General features: G+C 36.8%; 2 protein-coding genes across 2 annotated transcripts; both read right to left on the bottom strand.

Annotated features, from left to right (window-relative positions):
• snx24 (sorting nexin 24) lies at positions 1-7,127 on the bottom strand. Its single transcript, XM_015003892.2, has 7 exons — positions 6,906-7,127; positions 5,393-5,476; positions 3,656-3,760; positions 3,450-3,544; positions 3,284-3,313; positions 3,078-3,142; positions 1-2,098 (listed from the first exon to the last, which is right to left on the bottom strand). Exons 1-7 carry the CDS (start codon positions 6,972-6,974, stop codon positions 2,028-2,030), a joined length of 519 nt encoding a protein of 172 aa, XP_014859378.2. The 5' UTR covers positions 6,975-7,127; the 3' UTR covers positions 1-2,027.
• Positions 7,128-7,804: 677 nt separating this feature from the next.
• Positions 7,805-15,054, bottom strand: loxa (lysyl oxidase a). The gene is made up of 7 exons (XM_015003899.2): positions 13,469-15,054; positions 11,973-12,081; positions 11,329-11,460; positions 9,517-9,673; positions 8,642-8,737; positions 8,436-8,551; positions 7,805-8,345 (listed from the first exon to the last, which is right to left on the bottom strand). The coding sequence occupies exons 1-7, from the start codon at positions 14,076-14,078 to the stop codon at positions 8,339-8,341; spliced, it is 1,227 nt and encodes a 408-aa protein (XP_014859385.2). The 5' UTR covers positions 14,079-15,054; the 3' UTR covers positions 7,805-8,338.

Here is a 15,054-nt window from a genome sequence, read left to right as displayed (position 1 = left end):
TTTGTAAATCATAATTTTATTAGTGTTTGTATATTACAAAGCATTTGTTAGTGTAGATTCAGCGTTTACTGACATTATGGCACAGATACGACATTTACACAATAAATACATAAAAATCTTCACCATGAATCTTTAGTGGATGATTTTATTTAACTTCCTTTTACTAATTAAAAGAGATCTTTGCTTCAGTGTTAAGAAATAAAGATCCAGCCAAGAAAAAAAAAAAAAAAAGACAACTGATCATTGACGACTGTCCAAACAAAGTCACAGATTTAGTCGACAGCAACAAAACGGTGAGTTGTTGTCTGGTCTTATATTGCACATGTTAAAACAAAGCACCCTTTTTGTCTCTACTTCATTAATACCTTCACAACTGGCCTGTTAATGATATATTCCCATTTTTAATGTAACATGTAAGGAGTTAGTGTTAGATGCTGGTTTTCAAGAATAAAAAAAAAGAGAGAGAAAATGATTCAGGTTTGTGTAGAAACAAGAACCTCTTTGTGGAAATCGTACTTTAACCAGGACAGCGTTCGTACAGAAGCAGCTTCACAGCAACGGCTCAAAACTAGTTTCTGAGCTGAAATAGTTTTGCATAGATCACTTACAAAAAAAAACAACTAATTATTCAAATAACTATCTCTATAGGCTGTGAATTGTTTTCCTTTCACAATAAATAAGTCTCATGTAAAAAAATTTTAACGGAGAATAAGGTAGTTGCACCACAAACACATGATTCTTTAGTTTAATTTTATGGATTTGATTAAAAAATGGAAACTTAATGAGTCTAATTGAAATTGATGCCAACCAGGTTTGGTACCATCAAGGTTCAATAAATCCTGTATGCAAACAGCAGAGGCTAAAAAACATGAAACAGTTATACAGCTGGGAAACGTAAGGATCTCTTTGAAAAATATACTCATGTTTGTAAAGATAATGTAATTGAAGCATTTTCTATTAACGTTTTCTTAAGTTAATCAGAGTTTGAAGGAAATTTTAAAAGGTAATTATTTCAAAAGAGGATGCCATTTAAATAAGGCAAATATGTGTTTGATGCAGTAAAATAGGTTTTCAACTAAACTCAACATTTCTAAAGTCGGAGGAAAAGCTAAAGGGTTTATAAAACTGGAGTGAAGAGTAGCACGCCAGGATTAACAACTCCCTACAAAAACGATTTAATTTGAGGCTTTTTACGCATATTTTACCAGGAGCGTCGATATTTAATAAAGGGTTTTTATGTAACAGGCTCTGTGTGAACGTAACGAGTCATAAACCATTTATTTCACACAGCTGGTATAGTGGTCATTTCTAATTAAATGCAAGTTTTAATTTTCTCAGACTACGTCACACAGTGAAAGCTTTTGCAGCTTTGGTTTCAAACTCACGACTGCTTGGAACGGAGCAGATCATTCGGCATCTGAGAAAACATTTAACAAAATACGGATCCACATCACTTCAGAATCTGTTTAAATGTGTCAGTGTAACCAGAACGAAGCCACAGCCACGTTATTGCTGCTGTTCGCCCTCGACTGGCTCCTTCGCGACCAAAAAGAAATGCAACAAAGGTTTTGTTCAACCCTCAACGCCGTTATCTTCAAGATACGACACGCTCACTAACATTTCCAGCCTATCTTTATTATTATTCCAATATCTAACGCTAAAACTACTGAGAATGTTCACTTTTTTTCCAAAGCTATTTAAATGTACCCGTCAGACTACTTCTCGTATAATTTACATTTTAAAATTGAGATTTAAAGTGAAAATCAGATGAAATATGGGGGAAAACATAAGTTATTGTTAATGTATAAAATGCGGTGAGTTATCCAGAGACTAGCAATCCATTTTAGTAAAAAAAAAAAAAGTGGAAGACTTATGAGTTTTTGATGTATGTTCGTGAGTAAAAAAAGAAAAAAAAAAGAAAATGAGGTTCAAATTATGTTCTTAAACGTTTTTCCTGGTGCACAACGAAGCTGGTGAGACGCATCGGTTTAATTACAGGCTTGTGCATCATTTTCCTCCCGGCGGCTCTACCTCGGCTGAAAATCGGGGTAGAAAACGCCATCCACCACGCCTTCAATCACAACGTTGGAAAAGGTATCTGATAAGGGAAACAAATTGCAAGGCGAGACAAAAAAAATGCACATATAATTTCACAGCTTCTGTCTATTAATTGAATGCCTTTTTATTCTGGGGAAAGTGTTTACCCCCTTACAATTTTGCTTTTTTGTTACATGCTTTTGTTATACGCAGTTCTGGAGAAAAATTAAGAGCCAAATATTGATTTCTGGACTCTTCATGAGTTAAAACATCAGTTTTGTTGTTTCTAAATGAATATAAAATTGTTTACTTTGCATTACTTGAAGCTTTTTCATTATTTTCAATATTTGTTATTTTCTGCAAATAAATACTACATTTTTGTTTGGAATTTCAGTGACATGTCGTCAGCAGTTAATAGAATAAAAGAACAATGTTAATTTTACTCAAACATATACTTATAAAAAGTAAAATCAGAGAAACTCATAATTTTAAGTGATCTCTTAATTTTTTGCAGAGCAGTATATAAATAAAAAATATCTATAATAGTCAGTCGATTACATCGAACACCATGTTCGACTTTCAGTTTGACGCTCTTTTTCTGAAATAATGTTATATCAAATGAGACGGACACACCTAAAATATTCCCATTTTGCCTCTTAAATCCGTAGCGTATTTACTCAAAGATCATCAAGATGGTTGTTGGTGTACGTGAGACAAAACGTCTCATTGTTTTCTGTCAGCCGTGGGGGGTTTTTTCCTTGGAACTCCCCCAATAGGAGCCATTTTTGCCATCCGTCTTTCTTTTTTCGTGAATTGTAAACACCGACTTTAACTGAGGCCTATAATTCTATAAATGTTGTTTTTAACCATCTGGTTGATGTGATTTTTAGACTAACTTTAGAGAACATTGTTCCTTTTGTGAATCAAATCGTAATTTTTTTTATGATTTGAAACATTTCCTTACACATCTGACTGTGTAAGGAAAAATACTTTTCTCAACACTGTGAGTAAATGTGGGTCATCGTGTCATTTGAGCGTACCGTGTGCAGAAGGAAGCAGGTATGGATCTCTGAGATAAACCACCACTGGCTGATGAGACAGTTTACTGAAAAAGAGCAAAAAAGAAAAAAGGAGAAGTGAGCGGGTAAAGTTCAACACGCCGAACTGACGCACGATCTGGGTGAAAAACAACACGAGCACATGAGCTGCTGATTTATGCGAGAGGAGGAAACTCTAAATGACTCACCTTGATTCCATTGATTCTGTGTCAAAGGAGCTGAAAAGCATGAAAGAAAGAGAAGTCAGACCACATAGTCGTTCGAGAGTCTGGGAACAAAACTGTCCCACAAACATAAACTGCCACAAATTGCTCTATTTTTCTATACTGAAGCCAACCTGCAGTTCCAACTCACCCACAGCTTTCTGTTTTTGGCACTGAAGGAAAATGGCGGACGTTGAGGAAATCCAGGAATATCTTTGGGAGGACCTCATTTTCCATAATTACAGTCTGACAAAAAAAAACAACAAAAGGACATTTTTGTGAGCGCACCACGGCAGGATGCAGAAACAAAGTTGCTCAATGAGTTAGGAGAGCAGACAGAAAAAGCAAACAGTCTACCTGCAGGTAGAGCTCCAGGCCGTGCCTCCTCTGCTCCAGAACTTTAGGGACCCAGTTTCTGACATGCTTCGAAGGGATTTCAGGAGGTTTTATGCTTTTTTTCAGCTGAAAAGATTCAAATTGTTAAAATAACATTTTTTTTTTTGCATTGTATAGTTGTAATAATCTTAGAATTGTGCTAGATTTTTGAATGAAGCTTTAAATATTCTATCTAGGTCGTGCTTTGTTAAAAAGTTACTTAAAGAAAATCTCTGTAACACCTTAGCTGTGTTAAAATGACTGTTTATCAATGTGTTGCATACAAAAAGTTAAATAAAATGTAACATTCAAGGGGACAGTAGACCGTATGTCTCGATCGGGAGTCAAGGCGACTCCTGGGTTGTGTTTTATGCTTTAAAAGCATAAAACACATTTTAAAAAAAGAGTTTATTGAGTTTAAAGTTCTTGGATGTCAGGGCAGACAAGTTTAACAATGTGTGCTCCACTGTTTTCCTTCAGAAAACTTGAAAATATTCAAGTAATAAAGACAATTTCTGTCACTACAGCTGGCCTGCTGCTGCGGTTTCTCTCCTTTCAAGTGTTTTGTTTTTATATACGTACACAAAACACATCATTCTGTTAATTTGTTTGATTTTATTGCCCAGAACAGCCCACAAGTTGACTGACTCCCATCCACTTTTCCCCACAAAAGAGGCAGGAAAATTTGCAGAAGAAGGTGATGCGGCATTGAATCGTGTGACAAACAGGGAAACAGGTCAACAGTTTCCACTCGGCATTTAAATGCAGCAAAGGAACATTTTTAAATACAAAGCAGGTTACTTTTAGAACCAGACTCAATTATTTATTTAGACTCAGTGAATTGGTGCCTCTGACGAGGCTCGTTTGTCAGATCAAAGAATAGCTTTAAACACAAAAACAAAAAATAAAACCTTTAAGTATTAAGCATAATTTTCATTAGGCTCACATTTCTGCTAATTGTTTTGAATTGCTCTGATGTTACACTCTAATCTTAAATGTTGTGTTTTCTCTGCAAGTGGAAAATTACTGTACTTAAATAAAAAAAAAATTAAAAAAAAAAAAGTTGTGTGCAGTGAATTCATCTAACATGTTTCACTTAGTAAACCACAAAATGTTCATTAATATTCTAATTTCTCAAGATCCTTCTGCACGTCGTCAGGTTCTGCAAATTCATTCTTTCACTCAAATGAGTGGAGTTGCACTCTCAAGAACGACGACTGATGAATAAATAGAACAGTACAGAGGAAGGGGTGAGAGCTTTGACTGCATTGTGAAGCCATTTGTTACACACTGTTGCAAAAGAAATTGGACATTACCAGCAATTCATGCTGCACACGGTGCTTTAAAACTAAAACGCAACTAAAAGAAATAAAATGCAAGATAATGATGAAGATAAAAGACTATTTAATAAGACAATTAAGGCAGCTAAAACAACAATGAGGCTATTAAAGCAACAATGAGGCTGTTAAAACGAGCAATAGCTTAAAGATCAGGCAATAAAAATGTGCACATCTAATGGAGACAGACTGTAATACTGCCTAGAAGAAGGTTTGAGATTTAATTTTAGCTGCTGAAATGGACAGCATCACCTTTGGATGTGGGAGCATATTTATGTGTACATATATTTTTCTGATATTATGGTTATTTATCTGAGCACAAAAACCTCACCACAAGATAAAAAAAAACACACACAGTCATAAAGAGAAACCTGGGTCTCACCATTTTGTGCAAAGCGTGGAATTCACTGTAGCGTTTCTCAACACTGTGCAGTCTGCCGTTCACCAACACGTCAATTTTGAAGACCTGACGGAAAGACAAAAAGAAGTGATTTCCTCTTGCGGAGGGCACTTTTGATTTAGTCAGCATTTAGCAGCTAACAGAAAGGAAACATCTGTCTCCATTTTTTGGGGATGATCTGTCAAAGTGACTGTTAGCATCCCAGAGCAAACACGTCGTCTACTTCCCTCACTCTGCTTGATTGTTCCCTAAAAGACTCGACGCAGACGTCACTGTTTCTACCACAATGAGTGGAGTGTCAGTGGAGCTGGTGATAAAACTCTGGACAGAAACTTAAATATACTGCTCAAAAAAATAAAGGGAACATTTCCCTTTAATTTTGTGTGTGGCTCCAAATCCAGGCCTCCATTGGTTAATAAATTTGATTTCCATTGATGATTTTTGTGTGATTTTGTTGTCAGCACATTCAACTTTGTACAGAACAAAGTATTCAATGAGAATATTCCATTCAATCAGATCTAGGATGTGTTATTTGAGTGTTCCCTTTATTTTTTTGAGCAGTGTATAAAAAGCTCATAGTTTGAAACTAAAAAGACTTAAACTGCTTTTAAAAGCATTGTACCATTGGTGTCCTTCTCTTGCATGTATTCAGTGCATATATTGAATAAATATATGCTGCTAGTACTGCTGAAATCATCTTTTCTTATTGCTTTCTAATTACGTTTTCCATCTTGAAACACATAATTGGTTTTATAAGAGCCTTCCAGAGTCACGGGTTTCACATCCCTGGTTTAGATCAATGTATTTTTATGTATCAGAATGGCCTAGTCAAACTGCAGACCAGAGTTTTAAATGCCTAGTATTTTCTATTAATATTAATAAGAGAATACATTGCATGGATATGTAAAGAGACAAATTGCATTATAATTGTTATATGATGTATCATTTATATTTAAAGGGAAGTATAAAAAATATGCATCAAAAGCAAAAATATATTTTACAGAGGTTCCTATTATTTACTTAATTATCTATTTACACGTCCATCAAAGTCTTGGTCCTCTCTATATTACAACAGCACAATTAAACTCCAGATTGTCAATAAACCTCTTTTGAAAAGGGTCCCCAAAATTAGACCACCTGTTTGAAATAATTATTTTCTCCGAGTTATTTTTGAATTGTGGTGATGATTTCAGGTGAAATGGTTTAAACTTGCCCACAAGAAATAAACAAAGAAATAAAAATCTCAGATATCGCCAGGCTGTCTAAAAGTGCAGTGGCTCTTTAATTTAAACGCTGCCAAAATGTTAAATGGAGAAAACGGACATGTTTACAGAGAGAAAACGTGTTGAAATCAGATCTGAGGAGGCGATGTTCTGCTGCACAGACAAATTAAAACAATCGTGTGTGAGCACTGATGCAGTCTACGAAGCAGCTCGGTCAGGTTTAAAGGTGATCTTTAGACGGAGACACGAACGCAGGTTTCCGTTGGTCTTACCGTGAATCCTTTCTCCACCGAGCTGTTCTCCGAACGGAACGACGGGATCGACAGTCGGATCGGGTGCATTTTTCCGCCGGACCGAACGGTTCTGTTTGGGTTCTAAGTGATCTTCTAGCGCGCAAACACAAAAGCATTTAGCCCAAACACTGACTGCTGGTGGTTTACTGCAGTTAGTGTGATAAAAATCACTGAATTCAAATAAATTCAGGCATGTCTCAGTGCTGCCCCCTTATGGACTGGATGACATGGATTGTAGGATGGATGGTGAAAATACTACTAGAAATTGTATTTTATTAAATTGTTTTAAATATAGTGAAATTATTAAATTACTTACAGACGCTTTAGCGTATATATATATATATATATATATATATATATATATATATATATATATATATATATATATATATATATATATATATATATATTAGCAATTTTAGATTTCTAAAGCTTTCTTTCTTTTATTTTTTTTTAAATAAACAAACAAATCCTTTACTTATTTTACTAATAGGGACCTCAGTAAAATGTTTTTTGTTTGTAATAATTCCCTTTAAATCTAAGCGATTCTTTACATCTTAAAATAAAACACTACAGTAGTAAAACGTATTGCAACAACTAAAAGTAATCGTAACAATAGTAATATAAAAATGTCATATATATTGTTTAACAAATAATAAAAATAATAAAAAACATTAATAATGTTTATGTAGATAAACTGATTAGCAAAAAACTATTGCTTCACTTTCAGTAATCATTGACTGTTATTTCACTCAGCAGTCACAGGACGTTTGCCAACACATGAAGAAACTAATCTGTTTTTTCTTCTTTTTGATTGCATGCAGTTTATTAAAACAGAACAAAAACGGTTAAAAATAAACACATAAAGAACCAAAACATTCAAGACAATATCTGCCAAATTTATTTAAGAAAGCTCCATCAAAAGCTTTGGAAAAAAGAACATTTCTGCTGCATATAAATATAATAAATGCATTTTCCTTTTAGATAGCCATTTTACTTTTTGATGCATTGAGTAAGGGACTAAATGAACGCAGATTCAATGTGGAAATCCCTGAAGAGAAAAGCCCAAAAAGAAGAAGATACAATGACTAAGCACTGAAGGGTATTCTGTTGTTAAGCTCTTAAATATAGCAGATTTATTTAAGTGTCTTACAATAAAGGCATACGGGATACGAGAGAGGGAGAAAAAGTATAAGAGAGTTTTTTTTCCTCATAAAGCAAGGAGGATTCAATGTAATCTTGTGCCATAATATCTGATGGTTATGTTTACTTTTTTTTCTAAATTTTTTATTCTAAAATAAAAGTATGTCACATATTATCATCTTTTACACATCCCCTGTTGATCTCCGTCCTCTTCAAAGTCATTCACAGAGGAAACTTGCTGAATATCAGTGGATCATCACTGCTGTAACTTAATATCTGAAAAATACAGAAACAAAAGGAGAATGTGAATTAATAGAGAACACAATCTTCAAAAAAAAAAAAAGTCACTTCATCCATGATACTTACGGCGACATGTGGCACCCGGATACGTAGGCATAGTTGCCGGTGTAACGTACGTCACACCGCACTATGTTGTTGGAGTAGTCCGACTCTTCAACTTGATAGGAAGGATTTACACTGATCTGTGCACAACAAACAGTACGAAACAAAGACGTATCAGCAACGTCATTAACTGGAGACTCTAGAACGAAATGTGCCTGTCTGGCACAAACCTTGAGGGTATATTGTCCAGGCTGCACATCTGTGATGTCGATCCACTGACAGTCGATGTCTGCGTTGTAGGTGTCATAGCATCCTGGGCTCAGACCCTGCACATCAAACAGTATCCACATTCAATAATAATATGATAAATAATGTGCAGATCTTTCGCATCATTAATGCTAAAGGTAATTTCTAGCTATTCTAAAGTGTGTTACTGCTTTATTGTACTTAAAAGAACAACAATTACAAAACAACCTACATTTCTAAATTATTTGAGTTGAAATCAAATAATGAATCAGGAAATAGGGGACATAGCACAAAAGTTGTTTAGGCCAAAACTTCCTTCTTACCATCTCTCTTATCATATATGGATGTTATTAAAGTTGAGATTATATGTAATTTTTGATTGAGAAGTTTTTAATTAAACTCAACTTCTGAACCACGATGCCGGTGCACCGGTCTAGTGTTCAGCCGTAAAATCTTGGTTTTAATCCAAGTATTTTTCACCCTTTAAAATATATTTTCATAGAGAAAGAGACTGTATTTACTGCAGTAGCTTCCTTTTTATCTGTTTCATGGGAAGGAATCCCAGAGATCCCAACACTAAGGGAAGTTACATAAAATAAAGTGTATTGTAAATTAAAGGTTGTCACTTCATCAACATCAACACCAGACAGAACAGAAAGGCTTCTAGTGAAATGGCATTTCACTAAGAGACAAAAGTGACAGGACAAGCTTGTTATTTTAATATATTTAACCCCCTAAAACTGAGGTATGGACTTGTAAATGAGCGTAGCATGGATTCTGGAAACACTCATAAGTGTCACAGTTTTGTTTTATGTCTAAATGTGCATTCATAAAAAAAAACTGGAGCTTATTTTGAGACCTGTGTGTGTGACGTGCAGGCGTATCTCCGGTAGTATCCGTAGTCACAGGAAGTGTCTTCCAAGCAGAAGCTAGCCTTGTGGCCCTCTGCCACCGACCGCTGAGTAGAGGAGTCCAGCAGCTCATAGTGGCTGAACTCGTCCATGCTGTGGTAGTGCCTGTCGATCATCAGCAAAACACACAGGTCAGAGAATAAACTGTTTCTGCAACCACTGGACACCAGGTATAAATTCCCCAACGTCACAGGTGATAATTCAATTTTCAATATACACAGTTATGTGATCTTGTGCAGAACGACATCTGGTTTAACTCTGCTGTCTCTTAAGAAAACAGTCTGGCCTCTAACTGCACTTGACTTTCAAAACACAGACAAAAAATCTATGCAGACCACATCAACAGTTTGCTGGATCGTAGCCAGAAGGGCTCCATATCTGGAACCAACCCAGTCGACCTCTCGCTTCACAGCATAACTATGGAGTGAGGTAGTTTCAGGAGAAACTGAAGTAGGACTTTTACAGTAATCCCAGTGAAAGATCTGAAAGATCAGCACGATCCCCTTTGGAAGCCTTAAACTCTACATCTTATTGTATTTATCCACATAAATCTTTTTGTTGATCATGAATCAAACACTGTAGCTCTGTTTAAGTTTATTAACCTCATCTCATAGAGAAATATGGAGAGCTATTGATCGCATTTGAATTGGACATGTATCGCATATGAGTCGCATTCCAAAAGAATCCGACCTGTGCTGTTCAGACTGCCATGAAAAGATCAGATACAGGTCACATTATGTAAAAAAAAATCTGAATTGGGTCACTTCAGGCTGCAGTGTGAACACAGCCAAAAAAATTCAAAGTTGCTGTGGTTTACCATAATAACAAAAAGAAAATGTAGTCATCAGCATATACTGTGAAAGCATTCTTTCTGTGTTTCAATAACCTCTAATATACTTTTGTCATAAAATTGAATCAAACTACCATGCAGTCAACATGGTGTATTCATACCATCAATTCCTACTGATGCACATTTAACACAAACAAGGATCATGATGGAGGAACTTTGCAGCATTCTAGTGTTTAGAGTTATGGCCAATGAACCCCAGTTTAGCAGATTTTGTGCTAAACACCTTTTGTGCAATGTTAATGTTACCAAGATTTATTTAACTTAGAATCACTTTGATAGCAGAATGTAAATAATTTGTTTTCATGTGATTGTAAGTGAATTCAGGCTCCACTGGGTTAAAACAGTAAAGGAAGAACAGTCAGAATTTCTTTTTAATAATTCCGATTAAGAAGATTTGTGACTCAGTGCGAAGAGTAGTCATAGTTTGATTCACCCTCTGCAAGATGATGATTTTATTATCTATATATCAATGTGTTTGTGTTCTGATAAGTGATTATGTGTTTGTGTTCTGATAAGTGATTTTGAGTCATGGTGTAAAGGTGCTTTCATTGACCATTATGTGTAAGAAATGCTGTATAAATTGAAAACATCTAAGGAATGTAAAAAAAAACAACTGTATTTAGTATTTAATACATAACAGGATTGTGTTTTCTTGACCACACTGAATTTTTAATGACTTTCACAAACTTTTTAAAGTTCTGTCAGTTTTCCACTTGGTTAAAATAAGCAGATTTATGAAGTGAGAGAGCACAATAGGGGGTGGGAACAGTTTACAGGCTGACTCACAAAGGCAGAGAAAAAGCAGCAAAACCAAAATCCACCCAAACTGGAGGAGAAATAAAAAAAAAAAGATTATGAAATGTTTGTGTGATGATGAGGTGGACAGCATGGACGTAAACTTTCTACTCACTGGTGGCAGCTGTGCCACTCCCAGGAGTAGCGTGGCCTGCTGGGGAGGAAGTCAGCTGTGCCTTGGTTCTTGACTTTCTGAGGAAACCTCAGCAGCACTCTGGTGTCGTAGTCTCTCGCTCGATAGGCTGAGCTGCAGGCACAGAGCAAAGAAAACAGATGTGATTGAAGGGACAGAAAATACCTTCTTATGTAGACGGTGACATCACCACTGATGTTTTCCCTGCTTCATCTCTTCCTCAGAGTGGAGCAGACTCTCAGGGTCCAAACTGAAACCAAGTCTGCCAAGGTGTGTGTGAATGCGTGGGTGTGTGTGTGCGTGTAAATGCAGGGTGGAAAAAATCCTTCAGAGGCGCTCGGTTGTTTGGGTTAGTCCACGATAATGTGTTTACCATTCAGGCTTTCTCTCTGAGGACAGGCTATGATTAAACTTTTACAGAAATCCACCAACTCCACCTCCTTTCTCCACCATCAGCTGCAGGAATCACTTAATTTTAACTCATCTCATCGCTTCAGCTGAGCAGTCCTTCCTTACAAACACTTAGGTGGTTGTTATGGCTCAGAGCTCTCTGATTCACACTCAGACAAGGCTGCAACTCCCACTCTTACTTTTTTTTTTCTCTCCTCATACACGAGTCTCAATACCTTGACAAACAGTTTTCCTCAGCTGCACATCTCAGATTGTACATTGGTGCTCTTTGGACATAAGCAGAGGCTTGAATGTAGTATGGATCTGGCACAAGATCAGGAAGACCTACAACACAATATGAAAATAGATTGAAATTATTGATCAATAACACAGATCAAGTTGATAGAGGGTTAATGCCAGCTTGAAAAATGAAAAAAGAAAAAAAAATGAGGGTGCTACACTTTTGTCCTTAATATTTCTTACTTTTTAAATGAGCATCTTAATGTACCTACTATCAAAATGAGATAAATCTTAATATATTGGTAACAAATGCTATCTAAACATTTAGATTATAATGACAGTGAAACTTTTGGTTCAGTCATTCGAAATATTTGTTGTTTAGCACGGAATGCCTGATATGTTTATATTGGCTGTATTATGAATAATTATATTTAACCTTAGTGACAGCTAAGAATTAGCATAAAATTTGTGGTTGAAAACCTTTCTGTGTTGTAACTAGCTTAGCAACAACGCTAAAGTCAAACTTGTAAGATGAGCTCCTAAACTTTGAGCCACTTTCTTACTCCCGTTTTCTAGGAGATTTTTAATAAGCCACTTAAGTTTTCATCCAGCTTTAACTTGATATGCTTTATCTTGAAATAAATATATTATTAGCAAGCTTCACTATTAGCAAGTGAAGCTTGCTAATACCTTGGAACAACACATCTTAGCTTTAGTTGTCTGGGGAAAAAATTTACATTTCATATGATCAATTTTTAAAATTTGCACAAAGTTTTTAAGTAATTTAGTGACAGTGCCAACTTTAAAGTCAGACCTTAGCTGAGCTTTTCAGCCCTGCAGCTGTTGTTGCCAATGAATGCCACAACTTAACTGTGGTTGACATGGGGAAAAAAAAATACCTTCCACCTTCTTGTAAAAGTTCCTATCCAGCCTGTTGTTATAGTGCTAATGCTAAAGCCAAAGTCTATAGCAAGCTGAGTTTCATTACCCCAAAGTAGCATTTACCAACGAACTGTCTACATTTATATAAATGCCATTTTGTTAGAATATAGCTAAAGTCATTACCAATGAACAGCACATATTAACTCTGGAGGGAAAAAAAGTTTCTACCGACCATGTTAGAATTTTTTTTTCCCCACAAATGTTCATGTCCAGATCGAAAACAGTTTTTGGGATTTTTTTCTTTGTTTGATCTGAAGACAAAGCAGATTCGTATATTAGCCATTCTTGTAAATAATTGAGAGAAAACTTAATGGAATTGGCTGCATTTTACCTGTTAATTAGTACATAGTTTATACATGAACAAATCTACTAAAATAAATTTATTTGCTGGACTCATTTCATTGGTCAAATTGTTTTTTTTTTTTTCAGTGAATAAAGGTGGAGACACTTTTGATGAACAGATGCTGTGCTGACGGTCATTACAAACACCCCTTTCTGCCAAGCATCGACACATTTATTCATGCGTGAAGAGCGCCTTCTTCATTCTTACCATACTGATGATACCTTGTACCATATCCGGGTCTTGACCTCGGTCTTGGCCTCTCGTAAACATCATAATGATTGTAATATGGGTTGTCAAAGTCGATGGACTTGTAAGGATCGTACGGATCATCACCGACCATCATGTCACTGGCTCTGGGTAGAGGCGGGCTGACATTGACTTCCCGGGTGTCGTTGACAGTGCGGTTCCCCTGCGCCCCGGTGCTCCCCGCGGGTCGTTCCCGGTGAAGATGCTCCCGATGTTCTTGCCCTCTCACAAGCGTAAGGAGGCTGCGGGGCGGCTGCTGCTGCTGCTGCTGCTGACTCCGGGCTTCCTGATGTCTCACGTCCGCATCCTTGATGATGGTGACAGGTCGCGCCTGCTCTTGTTCCTGCGCTGCGCCCCTGCGCTTCGGCGGCACGTACTCCGAGCCTTGGCTTAAAAGGCTGAAAACCTTCCCGTTGTGAGACCACTGCAGCGTCTGCCGAAAAGCACCTCTTTGGTCATTTCTTGGTTGAGCTCCCGGGTTTCTCTGGGAGCTAGCAATTTGCAGGAGCACAACAAATAAACAGAAGCATGCGTAAAAAGTGCTAAATGCGCCAAACACGCGCCTTCCCATTATAAATTTAACGAAATCTGTCAAATATGGAAAGAATGCTATTATGAGGACCAAATATCCTAAATTTGAGCAGCAGTCTTCATGTCTCAGTCTAAAGGACGTTCAAAGAGCAGAGAAAGTGAAAAGCTAAATTTTAGTGTTTCCTTGTGATCTCATATCGCTTTTCTGCAGCCTGGAGATGCATAAGATGATGATGATTATGAGGAGGAGGAGTTCAGCATTTGGAGGAGTTTAGGATCTTGTTATACAAGTCTGCTGCTGCTCATGTAACGACAGTGACGTGTGATCATTACCAACCAAAATTGCACAATCTGAGGATGCCAAATGAGCGTTGGTAACAAGCAGTGAAACAGAAAAGAGTGGAATCGAGGCTAATATTACTGCGCCCTGCGAATTTTTTATTTATTTATTTATTTTTTTTTACTCAATTTTGTTATTTTACAACTACAGACTCGTAGTATATTGAAATTGTCTGTGACAGAGCAACACAAAATAGTGCATGACTGCGTGGAAGGGAAAGGCTTGCATGGCTTTAATTTTCTTACAAATAAACAGCGCTCTCAATATGGGTAGTTGCAAAGAGGCAACTACTTAGGGCCCCGAGCAAAAGGGGACCCCTGAGGACGGAGGTGTTGATCTCAGTGGATAATTCAGTGAAACTAATGAAAACAGTTCAACAAAGCCCGTCATACAGCCTCACAAGTCGATTCCTCTGAAAGAATCCCTAGTAGAGAGGTTCCTCCACGGCATTCCTGAAGTGGCGAAATGCAACGACAATAAGAAACACTGAGCCCAACCAAATGACTGGCGTATTCGCGGTACCCCTTTAAGTGAAAGTGGGCCCCGTACAGCTCATTCGCTGTGAAACAAGTGCCGACAGACACCAAACAAATAGCGGGACACCTTTAAAAAATATGAAAAGCCCATACGTCTGGATTTTCAAAAAGACTACGAAAAAATAAATAAAACGAAAAAC

Source organism: Poecilia mexicana, unplaced genomic scaffold (genome assembly GCF_051168715.1).
Source record: "Poecilia mexicana isolate PSO_F unplaced genomic scaffold, ASM5116871v1 scaffold_12, whole genome shotgun sequence".
Classification (NCBI taxonomy): Eukaryota; Metazoa; Chordata; class Actinopteri; order Cyprinodontiformes; family Poeciliidae; genus Poecilia; species Poecilia mexicana.
This window is presented reverse-complemented; position numbering and strand designations above follow the sequence as displayed.